General features: G+C 37.6%; 1 protein-coding gene across 1 annotated transcript in view; it reads left to right on the forward strand.

The window, feature by feature from the left end:
• Window positions 1-27,850, forward strand: part of USH2A (usherin) — a gene marked incomplete at its 3' end in the record, with an annotated part of 389,347 nt that overhangs the window by 315,127 nt on the left and 46,370 nt on the right. The window contains exons 55-60 of the mRNA XM_082305924.1: window positions 4,037-4,144; window positions 4,684-4,867; window positions 5,577-5,734; window positions 12,996-13,154; window positions 13,789-13,951; window positions 19,834-20,188. Coding sequence (XP_082162050.1) covers window positions 4,037-4,144; window positions 4,684-4,867; window positions 5,577-5,734; window positions 12,996-13,154; window positions 13,789-13,951; window positions 19,834-20,188 — 1,127 coding nt within the window. The remainder of the gene's footprint in view (window positions 1-4,036; window positions 4,145-4,683; window positions 4,868-5,576; window positions 5,735-12,995; window positions 13,155-13,788; window positions 13,952-19,833; window positions 20,189-27,850) is intronic.

Below are 27,850 nucleotides of genomic sequence, written 5' to 3' on the forward strand. Positions count from 1 at the left end.
GTAATCTGACATCCTCCTGAGTAAAATTCCCGTGGCAGGGCCCTGGAGTGTTAACCTAGGAGCTAATTACTGACCTTGCTGGAGCCATACCCACAAATGGAGACAAACAGTATCAGAAGGAATTGATTTGGCTAATAGAAGAATGTGTTTTAAAAAACCCTACTGTTTCACAGCCTTTTGGCAAATGACAAATGCTGCAATAACAAAACAGACTGCTAAGTTAAAAAAAAAAAAAAAAAGAATTAAAAAAAAACACAATAAGAGACCAAAAAAGAAAAGGAGGGGAGAAGTATCCTCTAGTGAACAATCAAGTAGAGAAATTAGAAAAGCGAAATGCTGTTTATGTTTCAAGATTATCTTACTTGTTATTTTTATTATTAATCACATACATAGATTTGCACAGAGCTTTCCAAAGCATGCATAAGACAAGGCATTTAATGCAAAGCTTTAATAATCTAGATAAAAATCTGCTGTGACTGCTCCATGTACGACTAGAGGTCTCAGGTATCAGAATTTCACCAATAAATTTAGTGAAACCATGTGCTCTCTTTTTAATGCCCATTTTTCTCTTTAAAGTGTAGTTGTAAATGAGTATTGCTTTATTATGCATGTTTCCTTTAAAAGTGAACATGACTCCCTTTAGGGGAATTCAAGTAATTTGTTGCCACAGTAATCTTTTCTATCCTGAAATGTTAAATACTTGGCTTTCCTCCATGCCTTTGCCTCTCTCTAGTCTGCAACTGTCATTTTCTCCCTTCTTACTTTTATACGCAGCGTTCAGATGATTTTTCTTCTCCTCCAGTTCATGATTAGGTTACAGCCAGGGCTGTCCCTCTGAGTCATCTCTTTATTTTCTCTCCTTCACGTCTTGTTCAATTTGTAAGCAGCCTGCATGTCTTCCATTCAGTATTTTACCTTTCTACATAATTGTTGCTTATTCTTTCTCTCTATTTTTTTCTAATATATTTTAATTAAAGTATCTCCATAATGGCTATAAACAAGGATTTGTTTATAAACAAAGATCTTGCCCAGACTTTTTTTCTTGTCGCAGAATTGCATTGTTCTTGAAGTAATTACAATTAGGCACATGAGCTACATCAAAAGTACGTTATTAAGGTCACAAAGCCAAGCACTTAAAAATTGACCTATATAATACTTATGAATTGACCTGTATAATCCTAATTCAGCCTCTTCCACACAAGCAGTCTGCATTACACAGCAGCAGAGTCATTTGTACGTAGGGTCACTGCCTCATTCAGTCCACAAGCTGTGTCTCTTCCAGGGAGGAATAAAAATAAATAAAAAAAGACTCCTGCATGTAGGACTGCTGCCTCAGCTTTTGCTATGTTTGGTAGGTTTACTCCTTCTGGGAATCTCGGTGTAGGTGGGCCTAATTCTGCCTATGCCCAGAGCTAAATTTCCTTTCTGCTCAGCAGAAGTCAGGGAGGGACAAGCCTGAAGTTCATGTGCGTGTGGAGCACAGTGAGGGAGGCAACAGGGATGGTGCCAACCCAGAGGGATAAAATGTGGATTGCTGAGGGGCTGGCGGCATTGGCTGCCAAAAGGAAGAAAGGAGAAGGGGCAGCGTCCTGGGAGGATGGCCAAGTGGCCAGCCTCCCCTGGGGCCTTCCCCCAGCCCTGCCCATGGGCCCAGGACCCCATTTCAGCCCAGCCTGCTGCCCTCGAACCCTGCTCGCAGCTGTGCCGGCCTCCAGCCCTGCCCTGCCCAGCCACGGGCCCTGCCAAGCTGGAGCCACCCGCGGGCCTGTGTCCCAGCCCAGCCCCATCCCCAGGGAAGTGCCTGGGCTGGGGCTGCCCCCAGCCTGCCCTGCTCCCCAGCTTGGGCAATGGGACAGGCCCTGGCAGGTCTCATAAATCCTGTGGGATGCCAGATTAGAAAGCTACAGCGAATGGAGTGTGGGACAGCCCAAAGGAGAGGTGGTCTCTGGATCGAGGCAGTTGGCTTCTGTCCTGGCTCTGCAGGGCATTCATTTCTGCTCAGGCTGTGGTACTGAGGAAAACACACCTTAAGCTTTCACAGCTTGCCACAACTATGTCTTCTTTATTTTCCGGACACCCTGCCTGAGACCTAGGGCCTGAATTGCTAATTCCTGAGCTCTCAGAGCTGCAGCTGAAGGCACCAGGGGTTGTGCTCAGATATATAAAGTTTCACGTAACACCAGGTACGCTGACAGCCGGGTCCCAGGCATCCCAAATGGCCTCCTGGCACGTCCGGGGGGGGGGTTTCGTTTCTCAGTCTCTTTGTGTCTGCATCCTGTTTCTGAGCCAGAGAAATGTTGTGGGTTTTTTTTTGTTTTCCTTTTTTTTTTTTTTCCCAAATTCTTCTGGGACTGCATTAAGCCATTTGCAATGCTCAGCTGGTTGGTGTTAGTAAAGCAACTGCACGCTCTAGGGGTGGACGCTACAAAAGAAGTCTCGAATTGCACATAATTAGGCAGGGCAGAGACCGCATGCTGGAGGGAATTTTAGATAGAACTGTGCCACAGAGCCTGTATACAAAGGGGGTCAATTTGTATTGTACAATGTCCTAATGCTGGGATTTCCTAGTTTATGAGTGTTGAGTTTTGCAATCTTAATATTTTCACAGAGTTTTTGTGTATAATTTGCTTCCTGTTGTTGTACTGTTTGTCCCCTTTGCACTCAGGAACAGGAACTTTTTTTTAATGTATTATGAGGTGTTAACAAGAGGGTCCTTCAAAACACGCGAGAGAGAGGTTTTCAGTGTTTGTGCCTGGTCATATCGTTTTTAAGATAAACTTTGAGAAATACCCAAAAGAGCGGTTTAGCAAAGGCCCTGTAACCTGGGCTGGAGCATGCTCTGTGAGGCAGTCTGATCAGCAGTTAAAGCTGAGCTCTGAGGTATTCAAGACAGGCTCACAGAGGTCTGCATCTTTAATGATTTAACTGTAGGAAGCTTTTAATGGGTGTACAGAAATGGCTATTTTAAAAGCTTCGTATCTTAGCCAAATTTTGGGTACAATTTTATGAGGCGTCCTAAAATCAAATTCTTAAGCTGCAGGCAACTTGATATCAAATCTGAAGTCATTGACACACAGCACAAGGATGTTTGAAAATTTCCAAGGAAAGGTCAAAGCAATATATTCTCTTTTAGTCTCATTCAAGGATGTCCTGCATAGAAGGTGGGAGCTGAAAAAATAGTTTTTAAAAAATTACAGATAACTAAAATTAATATCTTGTAATGGGGAGGGCTTGGTTGTCAATCCTGCTTCTTAACTGCTTTACAGCATTTATAGTAAAATCTTGTAACAAATAGGAAAAAATAGGGAAAAAATTGAAAAAACAGAAGTTGGGAAGGGGGCAAGAACAGAGTACCTTTGGACTTGTTTGCAATATAGTAGAAGATTTCATGTTCAAGTAAGAGAGTATTTTATTGTCTTATTGTTGCAAATACATTTGTAATGAATTTTCAAAACATTGCAGGCTCTTCAGTTTTTCAAGTCCAAAACTCTAAGCAATTACACTTTCAGGTGCTTATCTGTTGGAAACCTTTGAATTTCTATGGCCATTACCAGTGATGGAGATTATGTCTGTGCCAAGAATGTTTAGGTTCCTTCCAGTTAATTTTTAACCATTTTGTACAGGTTAAAAAAGCCAGGGAAACACACCTTAGAGACTGGGTAAATTTTCAGATGGTAATCTGGGCTGAGATCTGGACTGTTGTTACTACGCTGTAAGTGCCATCTAAGTTAATTGATTTGAAGCTAATTCAGATATGTCTATATGAGGGACATCCATAGATCCATTGCAGCATAGATACACATTCAGTCTGAATTGTTTTGTCAGGTCTTTTAAACTAGTACAGGATACATATCTAAATTAGCAAGAACTCACCATTTCAATATTATTCAGATGTAAAATTAGAATGGTTCAGATTTTATGTTTGCCAAAAATATGAAAAGTTAACTTTTAAGTCCAGCAACTTTCTATGTGGTGATACAATTCTTGGGATGCTTGATGTCAACATCGCAGTCTAACCTCTGTTTGCTCTTTCTAGGTCTGCAGCCATACACTAATTACAGTTTCATGCTTACTGCATGCACATCTGCTGGGTGTGCCTCTAGCCAACCACTTTCAGGTCAAACTTTACAAGCTGCTCCTCATGGTAAGGGAAGAAGACATTCTTATAGAACTGCAAAGAGATGGTCATATGGGCTTTTATTTTCTGATGGTTTAACAAGGTACAAAACTCCACTATCATCCATCAAGGCATCATGTATAAATTTACACAAGAGAATCCATCTCTCTCAGAATATTTGTATCTTAACACACTCTTTATACTGACTGCCTGGCACTGCATTTCTGCCTTCTTTTTGTGACAGTTTACCCAAGTTCATCTTTAAGTTAGCGAAGTTAGAATTAGCAGATGCGTATTTTTTAAAGCAGAAATAAATATTCAGAGACAACTGGGCATATAAAGGCTGCAGCCTTTGCCCTTTTTCCCCATTAATCTGTACCTTGTCTAGTTGGTTGCACTTGATATAGGATAAATACAGAAAGTGTGTTAAATTCTGTCATTCTCTCTGGCAATGTTTTATGCTTTCATTATGTTGCTGAAAGCAACAGCACAAACTGTGGGAAAGGAAAAACAACCCTTTATGTTTCTGTCATAAAATTAAAACGGTGTCATTGTGATGTTAATAGGGGTATGGCCAAAACCTCATCATATCATAGTCAGCTCAACAGAAGTGGAAATCTACTGGAGTGAACCAAAGAAATCCAATGGACTCATTACTCAGTATCGATTATTTCGTGATGGAGAACAGATTTTCTTGGGTGGCAGTCCAGACCTGAATTTCACAGATGTTAACCTGCAGCCTAACAGTAGGTAAGCCATGTTAAAGAGCTCTGGTACTATCTGAAAGGTGTTCAAAATATATGTACGTGAGTTTGTGAAATGTACAAAATATAAGTTACTCTTTTAACAAAAGAGAAATATCTTATACTATTACTTAATTACTGAAAAATTGGTAGAGCACTTTTAGGGGGCTTCCAAATGTTGGAAAGCCTTAATCAAAGGACTTCTCTTTTTTTCCTTTTCTGAGAATAGGTCATTCTGACTCAAAGAGGGAGGGGCTTTTTTTTTTTTTCCCTTGGGTGGTTGTTGGTGGCTCATTGGTTGCTTTTTTTCCCTCATGGAATATACTTTAAAAAAATTAAAGTCTTTCTAAGGCAGACAGCACTGCACATGGTTTGTAATGTTTCTGTGCATATTGAACATACTGGCTCAAAAGTAGCAGCTGCTGATATTTTTATAGAGGCCATTCTGAAATTGGTTTTGATGCTTTTTGAGTCAATACTTCTCTCACTTATGTAAGCTAATGTGAATTTTAGTATTAAAAATATTATTATGATAAGTAGAGAGTTACTTTTCTCACATTAAGAAAACTTAAAGGTGAAAATCTTCACTAATGCAGTATTTGTAATAATCTTTGTATAGTCTGTTCACTTTAAATTAGTGAAAATGGAAATGTTCTATACTGATATGCCTAAAGCTTCTAACCATAGTGTCTACTGATCTTTTTGTGTTTGCACAGATATGTTTACCAGCTGGAAGCCAGCACTTGGGGCGGCAGCAACACGAGTGATAAATATGTTATACAAACACCAGTAGGAACACCAGAGAAAATTCATGTCCCATATAATGTCACAGTAATTGATGCATATTCTATATTTCTAGCTTGGGACATGCCAGGTAAAAACGTATTTCTATGTAGTACTTTGTAGCAAAATGAAAGGATGGAAAAATTAGTATATTCAGGCAGGCAGCTGAATCATTCGGATATTTTTATTCTTCATATTTTGTTTTAGTGTTTGTGTGATTTAAATAACCAGTTTCTAAAGCTGCTGTTTCCTAGAGACATATTATTTTAATAATATTGACCTATACACTTGACATGGGTATTGTGAGGATTAGCTGATCAAAAATCCTTATGTTAATTTGATCTTGTAAACTATTATTGAGTGCAAGTATTAAGGAAAAAAAAACCAATTACACTGAAAATAAGTTTTCCCTTCTGTTCAGACTAACCTGAGTTATTGACAGGGAAACCTGCCAAGCTCTTGGGTTGGTGATGTCTTGATAGCTATCCTGGCAACTAAAATGTCCCGTTATCCTGCAGGTATGCAATGTTGAGCTCCTTCAACAAAAGGTGTAAGAGATCCTGTGCTAGCTTTGACCTGATTGAGTAAATTTCATTCGCCAGAGCACTGTAGTGTTATATGGACATGTTACCTTGCAGGAGGGTGGGTCAGCAAAGGCCCAGAAATATTTTTACTCTTGTTGCTCTTCTCCTGAACATCACCAGGTTGTCTTGGCCTGCTATAGAGGTAGGCGAAGAGGGAATAATTGAATAATAGCATCTTTTTATATGAGACTGTGCTCTGTTTCATTAATATAGATCATAGCTTAAGTGATTGGTGTACTTTACTGATGTTATAAAAATGATGTGCTGTAGTTATTGTGGGACAATGAGAGCACTGTAAATGAACAGTTTTCTGTCTAGTCTAGTTCATCTCCAGTGAGGTGTTTTGCAGTTTCTAGATACTGTTTTTTTCAGTTAAAATGAGGTTGATTTTTTTAGAAACTTCAGATGTTTGCATATTGCAATAACAACACTATGTGTTTTATCAATGAACTCAGGGAATTTTTTGATGTCTCCTCTTCCTAATTATTTAAGATATTCTTTCCTTGCATAGCAGTCACAGTAGAGTCAATTGGCTGTAAAAATAAAGTCACCTAGAAAAATTATTTTGCCTTCAAGGCTGGGATTGCAAGTATAGTGGCAGTGCTTAGCAGCGTTCACCCTACCCATTTAAGCAATGATTAATAAATCTATAATACCCTGAGCTGTCAATCTTTTAGTTTTCAGAAGCACAAAATCCATTATAGAAACGCTATAATATATGAAAAAGATTAAAATCTTAAATTAAACTTTTCCCCCTACTGCCTGAAAGGATTTAGAACCCAGCAGAAGGCAGGTGAATTCGAATGGCATATAATCTACAGTTGGTTTTATTGGAAAGTGACTCATGCTGTATTATAGTTTTGATAATAAATATAATTTAAGGTACAAAATATTCAGCAACATTATAAATAGATGTAAAACATAAGAATATACTGGAATAGCATAGGCTTGTGAAGAGTGGGGTGTTTCCCAGAAAAGCTTGTCCTTGTTGTTCTAGACCTTTTTTTTTCCCAGCTGCCCAAATTCCTGTTACTCTCAGTAGGTTACAAGCCTGCAAGGAGAATCAGGCTGTGGGTAGTACATTTGGTTATGTTGCAATTAAGATTGTGCATACAAAGGTTTATGTATTCCTGAAACAACATAATAAGAGGGGTGAGGAGGAGGCTGGACATTATGTTTCTGTGGAGGATACAGGGTTGTACGGCTGTAGGAATCGTTCTCCTCAGTCAGGGGAAGGCACATGTCCTTCTTCCCAGGTACTGGGACATACCTTGAATGCTTATCTCACTTTCATAGATATTTGGTGACTCAGTCCCTTCCTCTTTGCCTTCTCGTTGCGGGGCCAATTATTTACATTTTTAAGTATGAATAAGGGATTGTTTTTCATACAGTGCCCCTGTTGGGTAGACAGGAAAGCAAAACTTGCTGTTCCTTTTATTATAGTGCCTCAGGGCTACCAGCTGATCGTACAGGAATGGGGAGTACTAACAGCAGAGAAATGCTACTAATGTTACTACAAGAAACCCTATGTGAAGAAGCATAGGTATATGCAGAAGCTAGGAAATTAATTCTTGAGCCTTCATAATCCTGCTTCATGCTCATTCTGAGACCTTTGTGCTCCTAGTGTTTTTTTGCCAAGAGGAAGACTGTGGGGGATGCAGGTGGAGGTTTATTTTGGAGGTTCTGATCTTCTGGAATGGCATACATCCCATTAACAGGTCCTATGCATGCAGACGTCTAGGGCCACATACATCCCCAGCTTGGTGGGATTAGCCTAAAGGGTCTACAACTTTTTATTCTTATTTATGCCATTGTGCGTGGAGTAACTTTTTTTTTCCTGATCTATTTTTTTCTGTGTATGAGTCCTTGTTTCACGATAGGCTATACTGAGATAATACAGGTTTCCTTTATAAACCCAGAATGCAGAGTTCGTTATACGGATTGTCAGGCTTGGCAGTCACTCTTGGACGAGACAGTTGTTTGTAATTGGTATAGTCTCCATGAAAAAAGTGCTTTTTATTAACCAAGTTTTGATGAAAGGGTAGTTGGTCATAGTGTCTTCCTGTCTGTGGATATCAGGGATGCTTTGGCATTCTATCTTTTTATCTGCTGTAATAAATTTGGATCAAATAATCACCCTCAGGATTAATTATGGGCATCACATTACACAGACCTTCCTTTGGGATGGCTTTAATTATAATGTTTCAACATCCGTAATGTATCTAAATCTTATGACTCTATAGATATGTAGCATTTCAAAACTCCTGACTTAGCTAAATAGCAAGGTGGCCGAGTAGTGGTTAAAGTGATGAATTCAGAAAAAATATTTGACACACCTCACTCACTATGGAAAATAGGACTTTATTTTCTGAAATAGGTATCCCATTATCTTGTGTTGCATTGCCTCAGTGCACAGACCTCAAAGGTACGGTACATTTCACTGATATGCTACAGAAGGATATGTTACAATTATTATGGAACAACTATTAGTGCCATGGATAGACGCAGAAAAGCTGAATGGAAAAAAAAAACCCAACACATAATTCTCCCAAGGCATATCCATAAATGTTATTGATAGGTAGGCAGGCAGCCATCCTGCATTTCAACTCATTGACAACCCCACTGGTCCTCACTGGGGGCCTGATTCTTCTAGATATCTTCAGTAGCTGCTGGTGATACCATGAAAGCTGAACATGCTCAAAAGAGGATCCTGTCCTCTGCTCCTAGGTTACTTGCTTCATGTGTTAATGACTGTCTGGATAAAAATGTCTTCTTTCATCACGTTGTAACACTCTACTTCATCCACCTCTGGGTTTGCTTATCAATTAGAATGAAAGTTGTGTAACATGTCTGGATTCCTACTTTATTCTTCTTGGGATCAACTTTGGTATTCGAATGACATTTATTTGTCTCTTAGCTTTGTCTCTTAGCTTCCCCAGCTAACCTGGTTTCTCCTTTATTGGTGGCCTAACAAATTGTTCTTACTTTTGCTAAGCCAATGTTACATTTCCTCATTTTTCTTTTCTCATGTAAATTATTGTTTGCCCCACATCACTGTAGGACAAGCTTTTCAAGCTTAATGTCCAAAGTTCTGCATCTTGAAAGCAGTCAGCATCTCCAGCTGTTAGTCTCTTCAGAATCTTGTTGGGAATACTTGATACAACGAGAATGAGATATCTGGATATTTGAAGCTTAATGTAAATACTTAATCTCAGGAAGCCAAATAGATTGTATTATTTTGTGACGTTAAATATTAAAATATAACTTTACTCTTAATTGTTTTTAAATAAAAGATTATTTTAGTATTTGTTTACTATAAGTGAAACAGTGCAACTATTTTTCTTTAATTGTGATTGGGTTTCATATCATATTAAACAATTTTTCAGCAATTGACTTCAAACAGATTTTTGGTGACTAGTCTGTAAAACAGACTGTGGCTTTTCTCCCCCAATTCTAAGCATCTTGTGCTGCAAATTCTATTTTTGAACTACCCTAGTTTTGAAGTACACAGAGCCGTCAAACCTAATTTGCAGAGTTTTGCACAGAATTGTCCATTAAATGTTATCCAAATATGCCCACAAAAAACCAAGGTTTAGTTTGATTGACTTGTCCCATTGGAAAATGTGCACCTGCTGTGAAATGAAGTCGCAGAGAAAAAAAGTGGAATAATTTAACTTTTTTATTTGTAAAGATAATCAGGGTTTTTCTGATTACATCTTAACTTCATAAATGTTAAATAACCTATCAGCATCTAGTTGTTGTAAATTATGAAAAAGAGTATTGCTGGGAATATTAACCAACTAAATCCTTGTTCTTTAGTGAACATGAAAATGTGTTATGGCAGGTTGTCATTGTGCTCATGGTAACTTTGACACCAAATAACAAAACTGCCATTTGCACTTAGGGTAAATTGGTTCACTTGTGCTTTTACGGTTCCTTTTATTCTGACATAAATTTATGAACTCTGGAACTAACCAAGTCGTGTGGTTTCCCAGCTGACTTTAACAAATATGCCCATTTCGTTTCCTTCAGTCATGAGAGCACACAAGGTAGTAGTTTCAGACTGCCTGCAGATGCTGAAGGCTGTTCTGGAAGAAAGGGGTTTTTTTACAAGTTTGTGTGTTGTATGAGTATATATTTTTTAGTTTTCGGATTATAAAGTGATCTTTGATCTTAGCATTTGATGAATTTCATCAAATTGTAGAAGGATTTCCATTTGATATTGGAGTTTTTCAGGATGTTTACTTTGTTTTATTTACAATTTCATGTTCACTTCTTGAGAATGTTTTTCCTTCTGAGTATGTTTATTATTGGTATCATTCCTAACATATTGCAAGAGTTAGCAGAATTTTGAGATTTTGGGTTTTATTTGTTTGGGGTTTTTTTAGGATTTCTGCTGAGATATGGACTGAATGTTGGACATGGATAGGTCAATTATTTTGAAATAAGTGTCCTTTGCTGCATATTGATGGCTGGATTCAGCTGTCATTGTTTGTATTTAATCTTCCTTGGGAAATCAAGCATTCTGAATAGTTCCAATTTCAAAGGTTTCTGGTGAATTTTGTCTACAATAAATGTACTGATCAGATGCACAAAAGTGAATTATGTGTCACTTTCATAAGACAGTGGGTTTTTCTGGCGGAAGTATCTGGTCTGTTGTCAGGACTGAAGAAGAAGGGGACCTTAACTGTGAGATTAAAAAAAGGTTTCTATTTGATGTGCTGTCTACCATTTCAAACTCTCACTTTCAGATCTTCTGTTGTGACCTTTACAGGCACTCCAATTGTAGAAAGAAAAAAAAAAAAAAAGTAGTTTAGCTGTAATAATATATCTTTAATTACTGGTATAATTATACAATGCACAGTCAAGTGCACTCTTCTGGAGCATTTCATCTTCCATATATCACAGACAAAAAATTATTTTCTTTGTTGCAGAAGCCATCTACTTAAAGATCACCTCTCAGTGGTTTACTCTGTAACACCCTGCACAACTTTAAAAGTTGTATTTCTATTATTCCATTCTTAATGATTAGATCTTGGTGTTTTCCTTGAAACTTTTACACTCAAAAAGGAAAATTTTACAGTGGGATTTTTGCACTTTCTGTCTCCTTCTCCCTTCACCTCTTCCAACAACTAATAAATACCAGCATCTTTTTTCTTCCTGTAAGCTGAATAAGATTGAAGTCATGCCTCCACTTCAGGGCTATTTTTTCAGCTTTTTAATGTAATGGCGTTTCCTTTGTCTAGCATCTAGTGAGGCAGCAGCATCTTATTTCTTTGAGATTTTTATGTCCTCTTTTTCTTCTGAGAATTGTAAAAACTTGGTATTTCAAAGATTTTTCTGATCTTCCAAAGTGCATCAGTTGTTTATAGTACCACAAAGAAACTTGAAATCTCTCTGAATATCTTGTAATTTATTTTTTTTTTTTAGTTAATGTGCATACTCACATACATACTTAGCTAAAAAAAAAAATCCATCTAAAAGATGCACAAGTGGAAAAAAATGCTCTTTGTAGCTTCAGGGTAATAGTATCAATGTAGATACTTTATCAGAAAAGGACCAAAACCACAATTAGGAGAAAGAATGGAGTTGTTTTCCAAAGTTACAAGTGGAAAGATTCTCAAGATCTGGACAAACCTCAGAACTGCTCATAGGCATCTGGTTCTTGGTGCAATCACGAAGACAACTCTTGTGACAGCCAAAGTCCGTGTTGTGTTGAAAGAGAAATGCGCTCTTACTAACCAGATACATCTTGACTCATTTTCAGAAAGATATCTTTCCTGCTTTGTACTTTGTTCTTTCTTAAAACTGCCTTACGTGACTGCAGAACGAAGGAAACACACTTAACAGGCACTCTTCTCTGGTTATTCTCTTGGTTTTATGAAATTGCTGCTGTCTACATAGAACAGTCTATAGCGGGCAAAAAATAAAAAGCCTACAGCCCATTTCCTAATTACAAAACCAAACCAAACAGTAACACACCCCCCACACACCCCCCCAAAAAAAAAAAAAAAAACCTTGAGAAGTCATGTGGGAGGAAACAAGAGAATATCCAGGAACCTCTGACGATCATTCTGAGGGGATGGCATATGGCTTAGCTTGTTCTTGTGGAGAAACTGTTTTTTTCAGTTTCTCAGCAGAACAGGAAAAGTAAGAATTGACAGCATGGGGAGAAGAATAGATGGGGAAAATGTTTGAACTAAAAAAAAATAGTAAAAAATTGAGGGTTTTTTCCCAACAAAAATTAAACTGTTTTTATATCAGTTGAAATGATATGTTTCTTTGTTCAAGCTAGTGTATTGGTACTTTACTGGTAAAGCAGGCTAAGAACATACACTCAGCTGCTGCTGCTGGGCTAAAAAGGGATAATTTGCTGAATGGTGGCAATTCACTTTTTTGATCATATGACTCTATATTCAAACAGCAGCGCTTAGTAGCTGTTACCCCTCCAAAATAAAGAAATAAAAGCTGCCTGGTTCCCAGTCATAAGGTCACTCTTCGCAGACATAGCAATTGCAACACAGGCATTGACTGAATTGAATTTTGATTTTTAACTAAGAATTGTAATGTCTGTCTTCCAGTTGTGATCTGCAGATGGATCTGTTTCAGTTCATATTTAAATGGTATTAGTTTCCAAAAGAGGCAGTAGGTAAAACCTCCAGAGGGGGCTTACATTTAAAATTGCATATGATGAATGCCTCTTTGAAGTTGCCCTGCACTGTTGTTAGTATTTCAGATAATCACTGGTTCTTCTCTCTTCCTCAACAGGGGTATTCATTGTCAATGTGCCTTTGGAATACAACATCTTACTGAATGCGAGCAGTCCTGCTCTACTGGTGAAGCCAGTAGGACGGGCACATTTTGCTTTTGTCGATGGCCTAGATCCCTACACCCTGTATGAGATAAGAATACAAGCATGCCAGAATGGTAAAATGATTTTAAAAGACCTCTGTGACTGGAAGGGAATGGAGATTTTTCCTGATAGATTCAACTCAGCAAAACAGATAACATCTTATTCCTACATTGGAGTCAAATGTTTACCTAGTAAAAAGAAAGCCTAGCACTGAATGAGGCATTAAATATTTCTCCATGTTATATCATGAATATTTTAAATAGAGATTTAAAAAATGTATTTTAGGTAATATGTGCCATTTGATTAAAAGCTCTTCACAAATAGCTTAACAATTTTTTAAAATGTGCACACAGAACAAAGTCAGTTCTGTAACTGTTCACCAACAAGAAGTGGTAGTCATGAAGAGAGAAGAGAAGAGCCCAAATATTACAAAATTCCTTGACTTTAATGGAAATTTTCAAAATCCTATTGAAATAAGTCTTTCTAAAATGGTACTTTGGAAACAATTCTCTCCTCACCTGCACTGGTGAAAATCGGGAGTAATTCATCAGTGGAGTTCTGATAATTTGAATGAGTATTTAATAATGAAATGAGGTGAAATGAGGCGCCATTTCATCGGGAGCTTCTTTACTTGACATTCATTTGCTTTTACTGTATTTTTTGTTGAGGAAGAAGCTCTTATCACTGACCAAACTTCTGGTTTTGTAGGTGGGTGTGGAGTGAGTGGTCAAATATATTCAAGAACTGCTGAAGCACCTCCTAGAGAACTGAGCCCACCTATCATTAAAGCAATGGGATCTGCACTTGTACAAGTGAAGTGGGCACCACCTAAGAAACCAAATGGCATCATTACTAACTACTTTATTCACAGGTAAATGCTTTTATCACCTCAGATTCTTAGTCTTATTGAACTGTTCATTTCTTTATTCCTTGATATACTAGGAGGTTGAAAAAAGTGAAGTATATGGTAAAATATACATTACCTTTCAAATGATAGGGTAAGATTGCTGATCTATGGATGGACAAATACAGAATAAGAGCTGAGGCAAGAATCATCTTCCTGATCTACAAATGACAAAAAGCAGGTGAAAATATATTTTAAAAAACTTCAAAGGGACAGACAAAAATTGTAAGATAGATACTCTCACTGTTTACCCAGACCACTAGGTACATTCTTCAATCCTCTCTGATAGACAATTGAGAATTTTGGAATGGGAATAGGAATAATTCCCCATTTCTGAGATCTTTAAAAACCAAAAAAAGGTATCTAGGTTCCTAACAGAGATCAGTTTTCCAAGATAAATTATGTTCCTGTTTGTAAGTAAGTAATCTGGAGTGTGATTACAGTACATCTATTTATGTTCCTTGGTGTTTGTATTCAGCTGCCCTGTCTGGGTGGTTGACTGACACATCCTCACTCCCTATGAGGACCTTTGTAAGCTCTGCGTGAGGATTTTTCTATATAGATAGCTGTGTTTAAGGAAGTATCAAAGTAGCAGAGCACTGTCGTCTGCTGTGCTCATTGACCCTTTTTTAAAAGCTCACTGAAGGGATCTTCTTGAATAGCTTAAGAAAGTCGGAGAATATAAAACTCAAGCCATGTATTGGAGAGGAATTTAAACTCTGAAGTTCCTGGTTTTCCCAACTCTAAATATGTGTGGCAAACACATGCTGGGCTGAACCTAGCCTCCCACAAAGAGTTTGGGACATTTTATTATATTAGAGCTGTGACTGAGAAGACAGGGAATCGAATTACCTTTTGGAATCAGCAGTGATAATTAATATAAATTCACTTTTGCCTTAAACACATTAGTAGTCTCTAAAAATTCCCTCTCTCTTGAAATATCCTTTTGTTTGCTTTTTTTTAAGTGTCTGATCAAAACAACCAAGTCCCTCCCCTGTATAAAGAGGAATAAAGTGTATGTTATAGCCCAAGACATGTCTTCACTCTGTTGGTTTTGTAAATAAAGCTGATGATTACTGCTGCTATTCCGTGGCAGCCATGGAAAGGGAAAACAGGAAATATAATGCAGAAAGCCTGCTTCAGTGAAAAATACTGTAAATTGAATTTGACAGCATTTGATGGCATTTGATTATTCTAGTCACAGCCAAACAATGATATAAAGAGTAATATGAAACAGAATGTGTTACTGCCTAGCAGACTCAAAAGCAATAAACCTTCCTCCAATGTGACACAATCACTTCACAATCATAATTGTAGCCTGTTTGATACCTCTGAGTACAGCAGAAGGGCACTGACTGACATAGATACATTTTGTTTTTTATTTAAAGTGAAATGAAAATGGCGCACTGGGGCTCCAGATACAATCGTTATATTCACCTACATAGGCATGAATCACTTGGCAGTTATTTCAGCTGAAGTTTAAATGTGCTTAGACAACAACAATATCAAATCTTTCTCAGATAGCTGCAAAAAAATCAGAAATGGGATGTAAGCACATAGTTCTTTTTCATTTTGTAGCCACACATAGCCTTACATTGTTATAGCAGCAAGACTGCAGTATTTCTATGGGAGGTTATGGCATGTAATTTCTTCTTCATCATGTGCCTCTTCCGTACTGCATCACCACCAAAATAAATTCATTTAACTCAAAACCTGGAATGCTTGGGGAGCTAGTGCGTGTCCAGATCTTTGCATTAAAATGGCAGGGCTTGTGCTTTCCTCTAGAATCATAAACGCACTTGCAAGTTCGCAGCCATTTTGTTAGAAACAAAAAAATTAAAATGTTAGTTTATGATAAAAGAGATGGTGACATTTTATTTTTGATTCATTATAGCAGTTTTAAACACAGATCTGAGGCTTTTAAACTCTTCTAGAAAGGACCACAACTTAGAAGAGATTGTGAATTGGAAAAGATCTGGTTCATGAGACAATCACCCAATCTACTTCTCTTCCCATTCATCATTACATAACATCCCTGTGACAACCACAGAAATTGCTAGTCTGGAAAAATAATATTATGGAAATAGGTGATGTATTTCTTGCTGTATTTTAATAAGATATAGGTCACATCAGCTAATGGAACTGCTCTCTGTTGACCACCAGCATGCACTGTGTAGGATGCACATGAGATGACTCTTAAAGAAACATTGCCTGTAAAATTATAAGTATTTTGGTTCGTATCTTGCTTAAGGGAGTGTCTGAATCTCTGTCAAAGTGTCTATGTCATGTTCAGTAAGATTATATTATTTAGTATATACATGTAAAATTGTAATATAGCACTCATTAGCTGAGCAGTCCTGATGGTGAAAATGTAGCAGAAAAATCAACAGGCAATTTAAGACAGAGGATATGTCTCAGTGGCTGTTGACTGTTGTGACTTGCAGTGTAGAGGCTTCTAAACTGACTCTTTTTGATTAATTCATTGCTTACGCTTAACCATGAGCTGCATCAAAGACAGCTTGCAAGGCACATATTTTAGTAGATGGTTTAATATAAGAATCCGTATGGATGGATATGTCATTGAGTATAAGAACTCCTGAAGGGTTTTATTTCTACCTGTAATTGATACAATACCTAATCTAAACTAGCGTATTACATGCAATAATGTCAAATTCCTTTTGTTCACTTTTTGACATCAAAACTTGTAAAAAAAAAAAAAAAGAAAAGAAAAATACACAAAGTACATTAGTATAGATTTGTTGAATCCAAATGGTAAGTGAGGCTGCTTTGTTTAATTGGATGTGAAACTGTAAAGGGGGAGCATTGTTGATGTTGCATTATTCCCCTACCTTTGACAGTGTGCTTCCCCAATCGTTTGAATTTTACCCCAGTACTTCTCAGTGTTTCTCGAAATAACTCACTGCCACTCTGGTAAGGAAAACAGCAGGCACTGCTGAAACGTGTACTTTTGTTGCATGGTGAAAGGTAAACATGAGAAGAATAATTCTGGGCTGGCCTGCAAGACCTCAGAGATTCACTGAGTCTCCTTCCACATAAGAAAGCTGAGGAGTGAGTGTTACAGTTAGTGTTGCTGCAGTCCTCTGCATACAGCTCTACAGTTATCTGTCACAAAGAAGATTATATTCTCCTCTTTATGTCATCTGGCTCAGATTGGCAGTGGGGCAGGGAGAATTTGCCCTTATAAAAATAACTGTATCTGAGCATCTTTAAAATGAATGTAAGCAGCAAATCAGACTATGCAGATTAAGAGACAGCTTCCAGCTCTTGGAAACGTTATTCTCCTTTGCAGCTCATTGTACATAAGAAACACTTCCAGTTAAATGAGCAGTTGAATCTTAAATCTTAAGACGATTGAAATGATTACAGACTGTTCAACCACTTCTGTTCAAAGTTTATTCATACATGAAGATATTTTGGTTTTTAGCACTACAGATGGAACCATTTACCTAACCATAAGTTTCATTCATTAAATATTCAGCAGTAATAAGATCTAAATACTTAACCAGACTACATTGTACAGCTTTGCTTGTGGATGAGCTTACAGTTGGTGGCATATTTGATCTTTCAGTGTGAAAAAACTGTTTATCACAGAGTTTCAAAAATGTATGAAACATAAATTTGTGTATTCATTTAAGTGCCATACTGCTTGGTCAGACAAGACATATTAAATGTGACTTTATTGCACTAAAATATGCTCTCTTTTCACTTATCTACAGAGATTTTTTTAGGCATGTTTTTGAGTACACAGGGAAAAGACTATATTTTTAGGTGCAGGGAGAAAGTCATAGTAGTGATTCACCTTTCAGAATTGTGTGACTTGCATTAAGTCAGTGAGCATCATCTAAGGGAGAGTTCTGCATAAGGCTTAATTTGCCATTACAATAGACCATGGGGAAGTGTATTAAAAATAGCTGATGGAATTTTGGTGTCAATGGGAAATTTTGTACTCCAACTCTTCCAGACATTTTGTTGCAAGAGAGAGAATTGCTAGGGAATCTTTCCTGCCTGTTCTACCTACCATTCTTCACCCAGTTCTGCCCACCAGTTCTCAGTATCAACACATCTTATAATTTGCCTATTTCGCTACACCAGAGTACCTCAAAACTTTTTTTTTTTAAATCACGCTTTAACCCTTTTAAACTAAACAGTGTCCATATAGCCTGCTTATCTCAGAGTTTAGCAAAAATTCTTTAGTTTCATATAAGAAAATAATGTATTCATGCATGCCGTATATATGCACATACACAAAGGATTAATAAACAGCTGTGTACACACGTGTATTCATTATGTTCTTCATATTTGCATGTAAATACCTGGGTATGTACTATTAAAAGCAGCTAAGATTATCAGTTTAAAAAAATTGTTGCATTTTGTATTTTTAAAGTAATTCCTGGGGTTGATCTAACAAAATAAAATCCGACGCAATTCTGTGAAATACAGATTTTCTCTTGCCAAAGAAATGTTCTTCAGCTTCTGTGTGTGTGTAGTGATGATGACACCCAGTACTCAGACAAACCAATTTTACTTCTGAAAATTTGCCCTACTTGCAATAAAAGTGGCAGATAATGTAATTTGTTTTTTGTTGTTGGCACGGAGGGTGAAAGTGCTTTTATGTTCTGCAAAGGCCAAGGTTCCTGTGAAGAGTAGGGGAAATACTTAAATTCATGTGCAGTACAGCACAACCGTCATTGAGATTTATCACAGTGTTTAAATGTAACCAACTTAATTTCACACAAACATTTTTATGCCAAGTGAAAGAATTGATTTGATAACTCTGTTTTGAAGATGAGTGCTTGCCTTATTACAACTGTTGTAAATTATATACTAGAAGGGACTACATTAGAAAGGGGCTGAGGATCATCTGTTATCTCCTCTGATACTCAGAATGTCAGCAGGTCCAACACAAGCAGGTCTGTAGTAGGAATGCTATATATAAGTATATGTGTGTATATATATGTGTGTGTGTGTACATACAGATATATATACATATGTACAAAAATAAAAACCCATTGTGCCAAAAGCCTATACAGTGAATAGTCTTCCTATATCTTAAGTTTGTATTTTTAAACAAAAACAGCATTGGAAAAAATATGTAGTTTATTACAGAAAGCACTACTGATATTTTAATGGGTTTTTGTGGTGGAGCTGCAAATTCTGCTAAGTTTATGCACAAGGGATTATTTATTTCATTCGCAAGAACAAATGGGAGATTTATTGTGAGCAAACCAGAATTTAAAAGTGCACAGCTTTGGTTTTGAGGGCATGATAGAATATTTATCCCTGGTTCACTAGGTAACATTTTTCTCAAGTAAATTGGTCATAATTTTTCCATAAATGAGGGATCCTGAGGTGAGTACCTCCATAAATAGCTAGATTTTCAGAAATGTTGAAAACTTGCACCCATATTGCAAGTCAAGTCATTACTTAGCAACTACATATGGATTTAAAATTTCACATTCTAAATTCTGAAAGTCTCATATCTGATGTGTTCTATCCTAAAAGGACAATATGCTGTATTCCTACTCTGCTACTACGGACTGTGACAGCACACTTGTTTGACATGTTTTATGGTATTCTTCTAGATAAAGGAAAATAATGAAATGAGTGCCTCAAAAATCTCTTCTTCACTACTCAGCACCTAAGACAAGTTCAGGGAAATGCTTTTAAGATGCAGATAGATAGGCAGTTCCTTGTATGTGTGTAATGTATAGAAATAAGTTCTGCACTTTTCTGAGGCACAGGTTGAACTTAGAACTTCAGGATCTACTACCATGGGACTGTTAAAGTTATTCTCAATTTTAAACACATTGCCTTTGATTTCATTTCAGACGTCCTGTGGGCAGTCAAGAAGAGCTGCTTTTGTTCATCTGGGCTGAAGGAGCTTTGGAATTTATTGATGCGTCCGATGCTCTACAGCCTTTTACTCTCTACGAATATCGTGTCAGAGCTCAAAATGCTGTGGGGTCAGTGGACAGCCTGTGGGCTTCAACCCAAACTCTGGAGGCTTCCCCATGGGGCATGGGAGCCCCTTGGGCACAAGCAACAAGTGCCTACTCCGTGCAGTTGAACTGGACCCAGCCTGTGTCTCCCAATGGGGTTATATCTCTGTATCGAGTAGTCTATCAAGAAAAACGCAGCGATCCAACATTTAGCACCCCAGCTGTTACAGCGCTAACTGTAACGGTAAGACTCGATGACAAAACCAGTTTCAAGTTGTTTTTACTCTGCTTTGATCTCCGTGGTATTTTAAAATCTCATTTAACATCAATTGGAAAAGTGGGGTTTCCAATTGCCTGTAGTTTTGTTGGTTTAAATTTGGTGTTTGGCCCAATGCAGACTGAAACTTTTCACATTAATATCTAATTCCTGGTAGAGGCAAGTAGATTACTTGAAAGCTTAGATGGGTCATGTCTGGAGGAATTAAACACATGCATCTAATTTTGTGAGCCTCGCTCTGAAAATACTGTCCTGAGCTTTTTGTCTAACTATTGAACTAGTTTCACAGGATCTGCACAAAGAACAACAAAATCAGTCCTCCTCGTATATTATTCTAGTTTTGTGATTCCGTTGGAATCACAAAGTGAATGAATTCATTAGTAATTACATCATTCATATATGCCACACATTTGCATGTTCCCCTCATAATTCATCAGTAATAAAAGCAGATCTACTTTTACTTTCATTACATGTACTTATATTAGAATGTTACTTTGCACTGCTAACATGTCTTTCCCTTCAAGAGACTTTCCAAACATGAATGTCTGTAAATATTACATTTCTATTCAGTATGTGGAGGGTCAGATTCAGGAAAGGGTAGGTTGTTTTGTGAACTGACCAACAATGTTATGTACAACAGTGAAAGAAGTGGTTATGGTTTGTGCAGTTACTATTGCTTCTCCCATCTATATATTACATTCTAGTCTTTCTATAGAAAGACAGTTTACCAATAGTTGAACTGAACTGCTGCATATTAGGATAGCTGCTGTACTTGACTGTCTCTTGAAAATAAGTTTTAGAAAATGTTTAAGGAGGTTGTAATAAAGTTGGGTTTTCTCAGCAGTACCACCTCAATTTCATAAGCCTAGAATGTTCCCTAAATTATATTCATAGGACATGTTTGTATTGAATAACACCAGAAATCCCCTAAATTCTTAATTACCCCAATTATAAAGTATCTGACATTCAAGTAGGATCCTAAAGAGCTTCCTCTGGCATACCCAATAGTAACCTTTAAGTAAGTCCCTTAGACAAATCTCGACATGACAAGGTGGGAGGAGTTTCCAGCTCAGTAATCTTACATACTCGTGTGATCATATGGTTCCCAAGCACTTTTGTGTCTAGCTTCCTGGAAGCCTAAATGGATTAAGTTTGTAACACATCTTTTTCTGACAAAGAGGTCCTGAACTGAATTATAAGAATATATACTTTTGGCTTCTGAAATAGTTGCATTTGCATTGTACAGTATGTTAGGTTTTAAAAAGTAGATTGGGATTTCAAAGTTATTGAACTCCAGCAGGATTTTGGTACTTAGCTCCCTTAACTTGTTTTAAAAAAATAATCACAATCATAATTGTGATGGGACACATAAGATTTCAAAACCAGTGAAATGACAGGGCTTCTCCTAATACTCTGCTTCAGCATCACGCAATGTGTTGCTGAGCATCGGAATTGACCTGGCTGGTCATGCATTGCAATGTCTTCTAAGCATGCCAACAACAACAGAAAATGTCCAAGATGGTTGTATTGTGGGTAATAAAACCTACCAAAATGGCCTTTTAAATAATGTTGCCATAGTGTGTTTCTTTAACAGCATCAGTTAAAAGCCTTTTAAATTAACAAGCTATTATTTACTGAATTAGTATTTTCCTGGCTCCAAAATCCTTTATTTTCCCCAAACACTATCTTGAACCAAAATGACACTCTGGCAGCATATGTATAGCTGTTCTACTAGTGTTGCAGTGAAGCTGACTTGCATGTTTTTCCTACTGTCCTTTGTCGTGAATATTTATCGATTATTATTTTTGCTACCCTTTTTATTTTTAAATATTATACTACCTTTCGGGGAGAAATCTTTCTGCACAGCTTTTCCATCAGTTGCACTTCCTTTAAGCTGTTGCAACTACATTAACTCAACAGAGTTGTTGCTGATTTATGCCAAGGAGCTGAGATCTGAATCCTACTTCTTCTGAATATAGCAGAACAGCTAAAGCTTTGAATCAAAGTTATTGACGTAAAGTGCACGGAGTCCTGTTATCAAAGATATCTTCAGGAGGTCAGGTCAATTATCCCAGCAGGCAAAAACCTGGACACCAACTTTCAAAGTTATAACCCCTTAAAAATAGAATTTTATCATGAAATTGCTGATAACTTAACTGTAGCTTTGTGAATGAGACACTTTAATTAAAATGTAATTTTATTGAAGGAACTAGCATTCCAATGATTAAACTTCTGCCCCTTTAAAATATAGCTTTCAGGGGTACTAGGCTAAATCATTTAATCTCCTAAAGCATCTCTATTGGAGCTCCCTCGTGGGATACGCCATTAGTCATTCTCTCACACAAGCTTCCATGTTACAAGCAAGACTTAAAGTATTAAGCGAGCAATGAGTTCGGTCCTTTATTTAATCTGTTATACTCCATTCTTATCCCATTAGATTATTCCAGAAAAAAAGCAGTGCTAGGATCACAGTAGCCAATACCACCCGCTCTTGTCGGTTGCACCCTGGTTGCCTGCCACAGGACATAAAGCTTGACCAAAACCTTAAGTAGAAATACAATCCTTGTGACACTGCAGGATACAAATTAAGCTCTTGCTAATATCCCTGCAGACTGTTCTAATTTGACAGCTTCGTTTCCATCCATTTCCAGAGCCAAATTAGAAGCATCTTCTGGGTTTTCAAATGATTTGATAGACTTATCCACTCTACCTTCCCAAAATGCAGCTATTCACTCCCCAGTTAAGGTGCATTAATCTGTATTTGAATTAATGTGTCAAAGGTATTGCTGTCCAGTACCTTAAGGTCGTCGCTGACCCCTTGAAATTTTACGCTGCCTATGGAGATAAAAAAGAGAACTCAGTTCTGAGAGCAAAAGCTGCTGCAACTCAAACGAAAGGAGGATCTCCCTGCTTAGAAGCAAGTAAAGTACACGAGCCATTTTGATGCTTTGCAGTTAAAAAGCAGTGTCACCCATTTCCCTAGCTTGTTTGGCCAGGAGTGTTGTGACAGATGTTAGGTGACAGCAAGTTAAACTGACGTTCTGGTTTATTTGCAGAGCAAAGTCAAGTCAAGACTGGTTACAGCAGTACAAGTGTCTCTCACAATGTCTTCGCAGTTCATTTTAAAACAAGAATGATATTTAGTGTCTTATTGACAGCATTAACAAGAGACAGATGTGTTTATAGAGGAATGGATTGACAGTAAGTTCTCATTTACGGAAATCTGCATAAAGTGACTAGATTGTCAAAGCAAGCTTCTCACTCTTGTGAACTTAAGGCTTAAGCTTGTGAACATAGGACCCAGAGCTGATTTCATTGTAAAGCTAGTACCTGCCAAAGAGCATCAAAGCATCACAGGTCTTTAACTGTTGTATTCCAAATATTGTTGTGAGGTAAAGCTGTAGGTAAGTTTGGACTTTTCCTTGGTAGATGTTTTGTGGGTGTGTAATGCTGTTTCTCCCATGACAATTATATCAAGTATTTGGTTGTTTATCATGAGCAGGAGCATTGAAAGCCAAGATGATGAGTAAAAAGTGTAAGAATATGTAGCTGTTAGAATGTGCTTGGAGAAGGAAAAGCATCCAGAGTTGAGGATTATAAAGAAAAATTCTACCTGCTGTGGGCAGTGACCCCCATTATTATTATGTAGGATCAAGGCCTCGGTGTGTCAAATCTGCCTCAGCAGAGTGTAACTAAAAGTACAATGGGCTTGTTACCAAATGTGAGAGATAGGTGTAAGCATTATAGGCCTTATTCCTGGGAAATCCTACACCTGTGCCTACCTAGAAGCACAGGTCTACTCACAATGTGTTTTGCAGTATGAGGATCTCAGGCCAAATTTATCCTACAAGGCTTTTTTGGCATAGCTATGTCAGCTTGGGGTGTAAAAAATTAACGTGTCTCTTAGCTGATATCACTGCACCAGCAAAGCCTTTGGTTTTGATGCAGCTATGCTAACAGTTGAGAACATATGTTGGCTTACCTTACATTATTTGGGGAGATGGTATATAACTACACTGGCTAAGCTCCTCTTGGCAGATGCTTCATCTGTGGTAGGGAAATCTGTAGACATATTGCAGAATAGCAATAATAATAGAGACTTTGGTAGGAGGATGACGCTTTGGCTTGCATGATTATGTTGTTATAACCAGACAGTAATTTGTATGTTGAATATATAACCAGAGTAAAAATAATAAATAAAGTCTACTTGCTGAAAAAACCCATATAAAATATATATCAGAAATAATCTTAAGTGGCCAGTACTGCCATATACACATGCCTCCTATGCAGGATTTTACAGATATCTGGAATCTTGCATCCAGAGTTATTTTTCTTTCTATTCATCACGTTCAGAAATACTTAATACATCCATGTGTGATCCTTCATTTCTGTTTCCTCATATAGACCAGTGAACATTTGGCAGCATTAGAGGTGAGATACCACATAGTTAACTTCCTTGTACATAACATTATTCAGTAATGCAGTATGCGGGACTGTATGTGACAACTTCCTTATAGAAGAAGGAATGAAGATCATAGCCACAAGAATAAGAAAAAATATTCTAAGGAGAGGGACCGGTGAAACTTTTTTATACATGCCTATTTCAGATGCCTGGGAAATGGACTGCACTCTAAGAAAACAAGATGAGAGTAAATGGAGGAATCCCTGCACATGCCATAAATTCAGAAGATGTGCTACTTAGCAAGGAATGAAAGCTGTAAACGGCAGTGGAGGGCAAAAGTTAATTAGGCTACTGTGCTGCTGTTAGTGAGTGGAAAGTAGCCACAACCAGAAACAAGATGGCTGCTCAGCAGTGCCCTAATACAGCCAAAAGATCATATCCTTAGCTCTGCAAGGGCTTATGGGTTAGGGGGAAATCATACACAGATGACTAATTTTTTTATGGTTCACAGCCGATCAAAGTGAAATTCAGCAGCTGTTCAGGACAAGTGACCACTCTAACGGCTGTAATATAACCTGCTAAATAGAGAGGGAATTGCATGAGAGCAAGAGGTTAGCTGTGATTATCGGCAGGTGAGTGCTTTATTGAAGTTGAAAGACCATTAACATTGATGGAGTAATTATTTCAACTTGAAAGTAATTACCTTGATGGGTGATAACTTCTCCAGTGTTCCCAGATTTGATTGGACCAAACAATTGTGAACTCTTGAAGCCTAGAAAAATATTACAACAATACTGCAATGTTTAAATTACTGAAACCACTGTTAGAGTATTTTAATTATGCCTAACAGTGAAAAGATTTTAACTTACAACAACTGGTGACCTCTCATGTATAGAGACATTTGCTTTCTAATTCCAATGAAATGACCCACACCTACTACGTGTGTACTATATGTGATGGGTTTGCAAATGAATCATTTGATTTAAATGCAGTTTTTAAGATTCAAAGCCTCGTTAGCACAGTTTCAGGAAGGGCTTGTACTGGAATTGCTGTAATTGTTTTATTTGCCAGGAAAACCCAATAATATAAAATGCTTCCCATGTTTTAATCTCTAGACCTGTTAAGCTTACACAGGATGAATACAGGACGAGTGCTCCTTCACATTGAAGGCTGCTAAAAAAAAAAAAGAGCGTGTGAAGCAATCTGTGTCTCACAGATTCTGTTGTTTCCATGCTGCTGCAGAATATGCTGGATTTGGCACTACAGCTCTGTTTAAATAAGCATTTGGATTGGCACTATGATGCCCCTCCAGAAACTGATTAGGTGCTTCAGTAAGCCCCACCTATCAAGACAGACACGTAGAATTGCCTAATTAGAGCAGAAAGGATGAAATGGATTGTTGCACAACTTTGATGATTTTGAAGTGCTGTGGTAATAGAACTGGGTGAGAATGGTGAGAGAGAGAGAGAGAGAGAGAGAGAGAGAGAGAGGCTTTAGCTCTTCTATTTATGCCATCTTTGCTGTAACCAAGGCCACTTCAGTGTCTCCTGGATGCTTTCGGCAGCCACAGAAACATAGCTTTAGACCTTGCTGGAACTCGGCCAAGAACAAAAGAATCCTTGCAAGTTAGGATGTGGGGTAGCAGGGAAAGCTTTATCTGGTGTCTGTGAGGTCTTAATATGTTGTCAGGCAACTGGTGATTTGAATTAGTGAAGGTTACAGCAAAGGAGTTTATTTCATTACATTTTTTCTTGAATAATTTCTCCCTAATTCAGTGTGCAACATGAAGTTAACATAACTGTGCCCTTCGATAAATTTTCGGACTAGAAGTAAAAACACTGATAGGGTTATGTCTGACCATACCTAATAGCACACTCTAGATTGACTAGACCGGAGTGCCTGGATCAATAGGTAATTTTTTCTACAAATAAATTAGTTACCTATTTGGAAATATCTGGTGTATTTTATCCTTGGGTTTCTCCTTGTGCAAGATCCAGTTTTCACCCATTCCATAGGTCTTTTTTTGATGAGTGCAACACATGTAGAATTAGGTCTTTTGAGGGATATTTACAATGTCTGACTTCAGGCATCTAACCTAGTTAGGAGCATGAATGTCCTCTATAGACCATGAAACCTCCAGAACATCTAAGGCATGGACATTTACTGTCCTTGGGCTGCAACCGTTCACACGAGACGGCTTTCCTCTAGTGCACTTGTGTGCCACTACTGGCATGTGTCAGTCAAAAGACGGTGGTTGATTTTAAGATGATTAATCAGCTGGTCTTTCCTAACCCACACAATGGAATTGTGCAGGTGGACAGATTTAAAAGATGGTACCCTCTGACAGAAAGATGGTGGCGGGCAGCAGTATGGAAGCAGTAACCTTTTCAGTTTGTGCACCTGCAGTCATAAGAGAATAGGTGACCATATGACAAAGCCTAAAGATAGATGCCTAAAATGAGATTGTATAAATGCTCCATATGCTGTTTCTCTGTATATGTTTTTCTATATGCTTTATATTTATGCTTTTCTCTACCATCTTTTTCTGCAAGTCTTGCATTTCAGTTGTGGGAATAAGATTAAACTAATCAGGCAGTGTAGAAAAACACCATTGACAGTGTTTTCTAATTTGTAAAAACAAAATAAACAAAACAGAAACCCCCACAAACCCTCACCTTATTAAGTATAATCTGATAGGAAGATATAATATGAGGGACATTCTTCCCTTTGTGTCATGTTGTGTGTGACTGCACTAAATCTGCTTTAAAAACAAGGTTTTGGTATGCTACAGATGCTTTTCCATATATAAGTAGGGAATAAAAATGGAGGAGGAGGAGGCAGAAATTTGTTGGGTAATATGTACAGCTGTTTTTCAAATTAGATATCTGTTTAAAAATGCTTAATTGGATTTGACTAGATTTTAATTCACACTTAACCAACATTCTTAAGTGGTTATATCAGGCAACTCCAAGATAACTCTCTTTGTTGGTAAAGTCATAGGGCAGCTTCCTAAAATCCCTGGGGTCATGCCCAACAGCTACAGATACAGGAATTCTTCAGCTGATAATTAGAAAGGCCATTCCCCACCCCTCCCATCCCATGCCCCTGCTCCACTCCCCTCCAGAGCTAAGGTCTTTTATTCAAATTGGCTGAGAAGTGTGATGTCATATGCTTATATTTCATAGGGAATTTTAACAAGGAGTGTGTAATTTTAATAAACAGGTCCT

This window comes from Platalea leucorodia (assembly GCF_965183815.1).
Source record: "Platalea leucorodia genome assembly, chromosome: 3".
NCBI classification, from domain to species: domain Eukaryota; kingdom Metazoa; phylum Chordata; class Aves; order Pelecaniformes; family Threskiornithidae; genus Platalea; species Platalea leucorodia.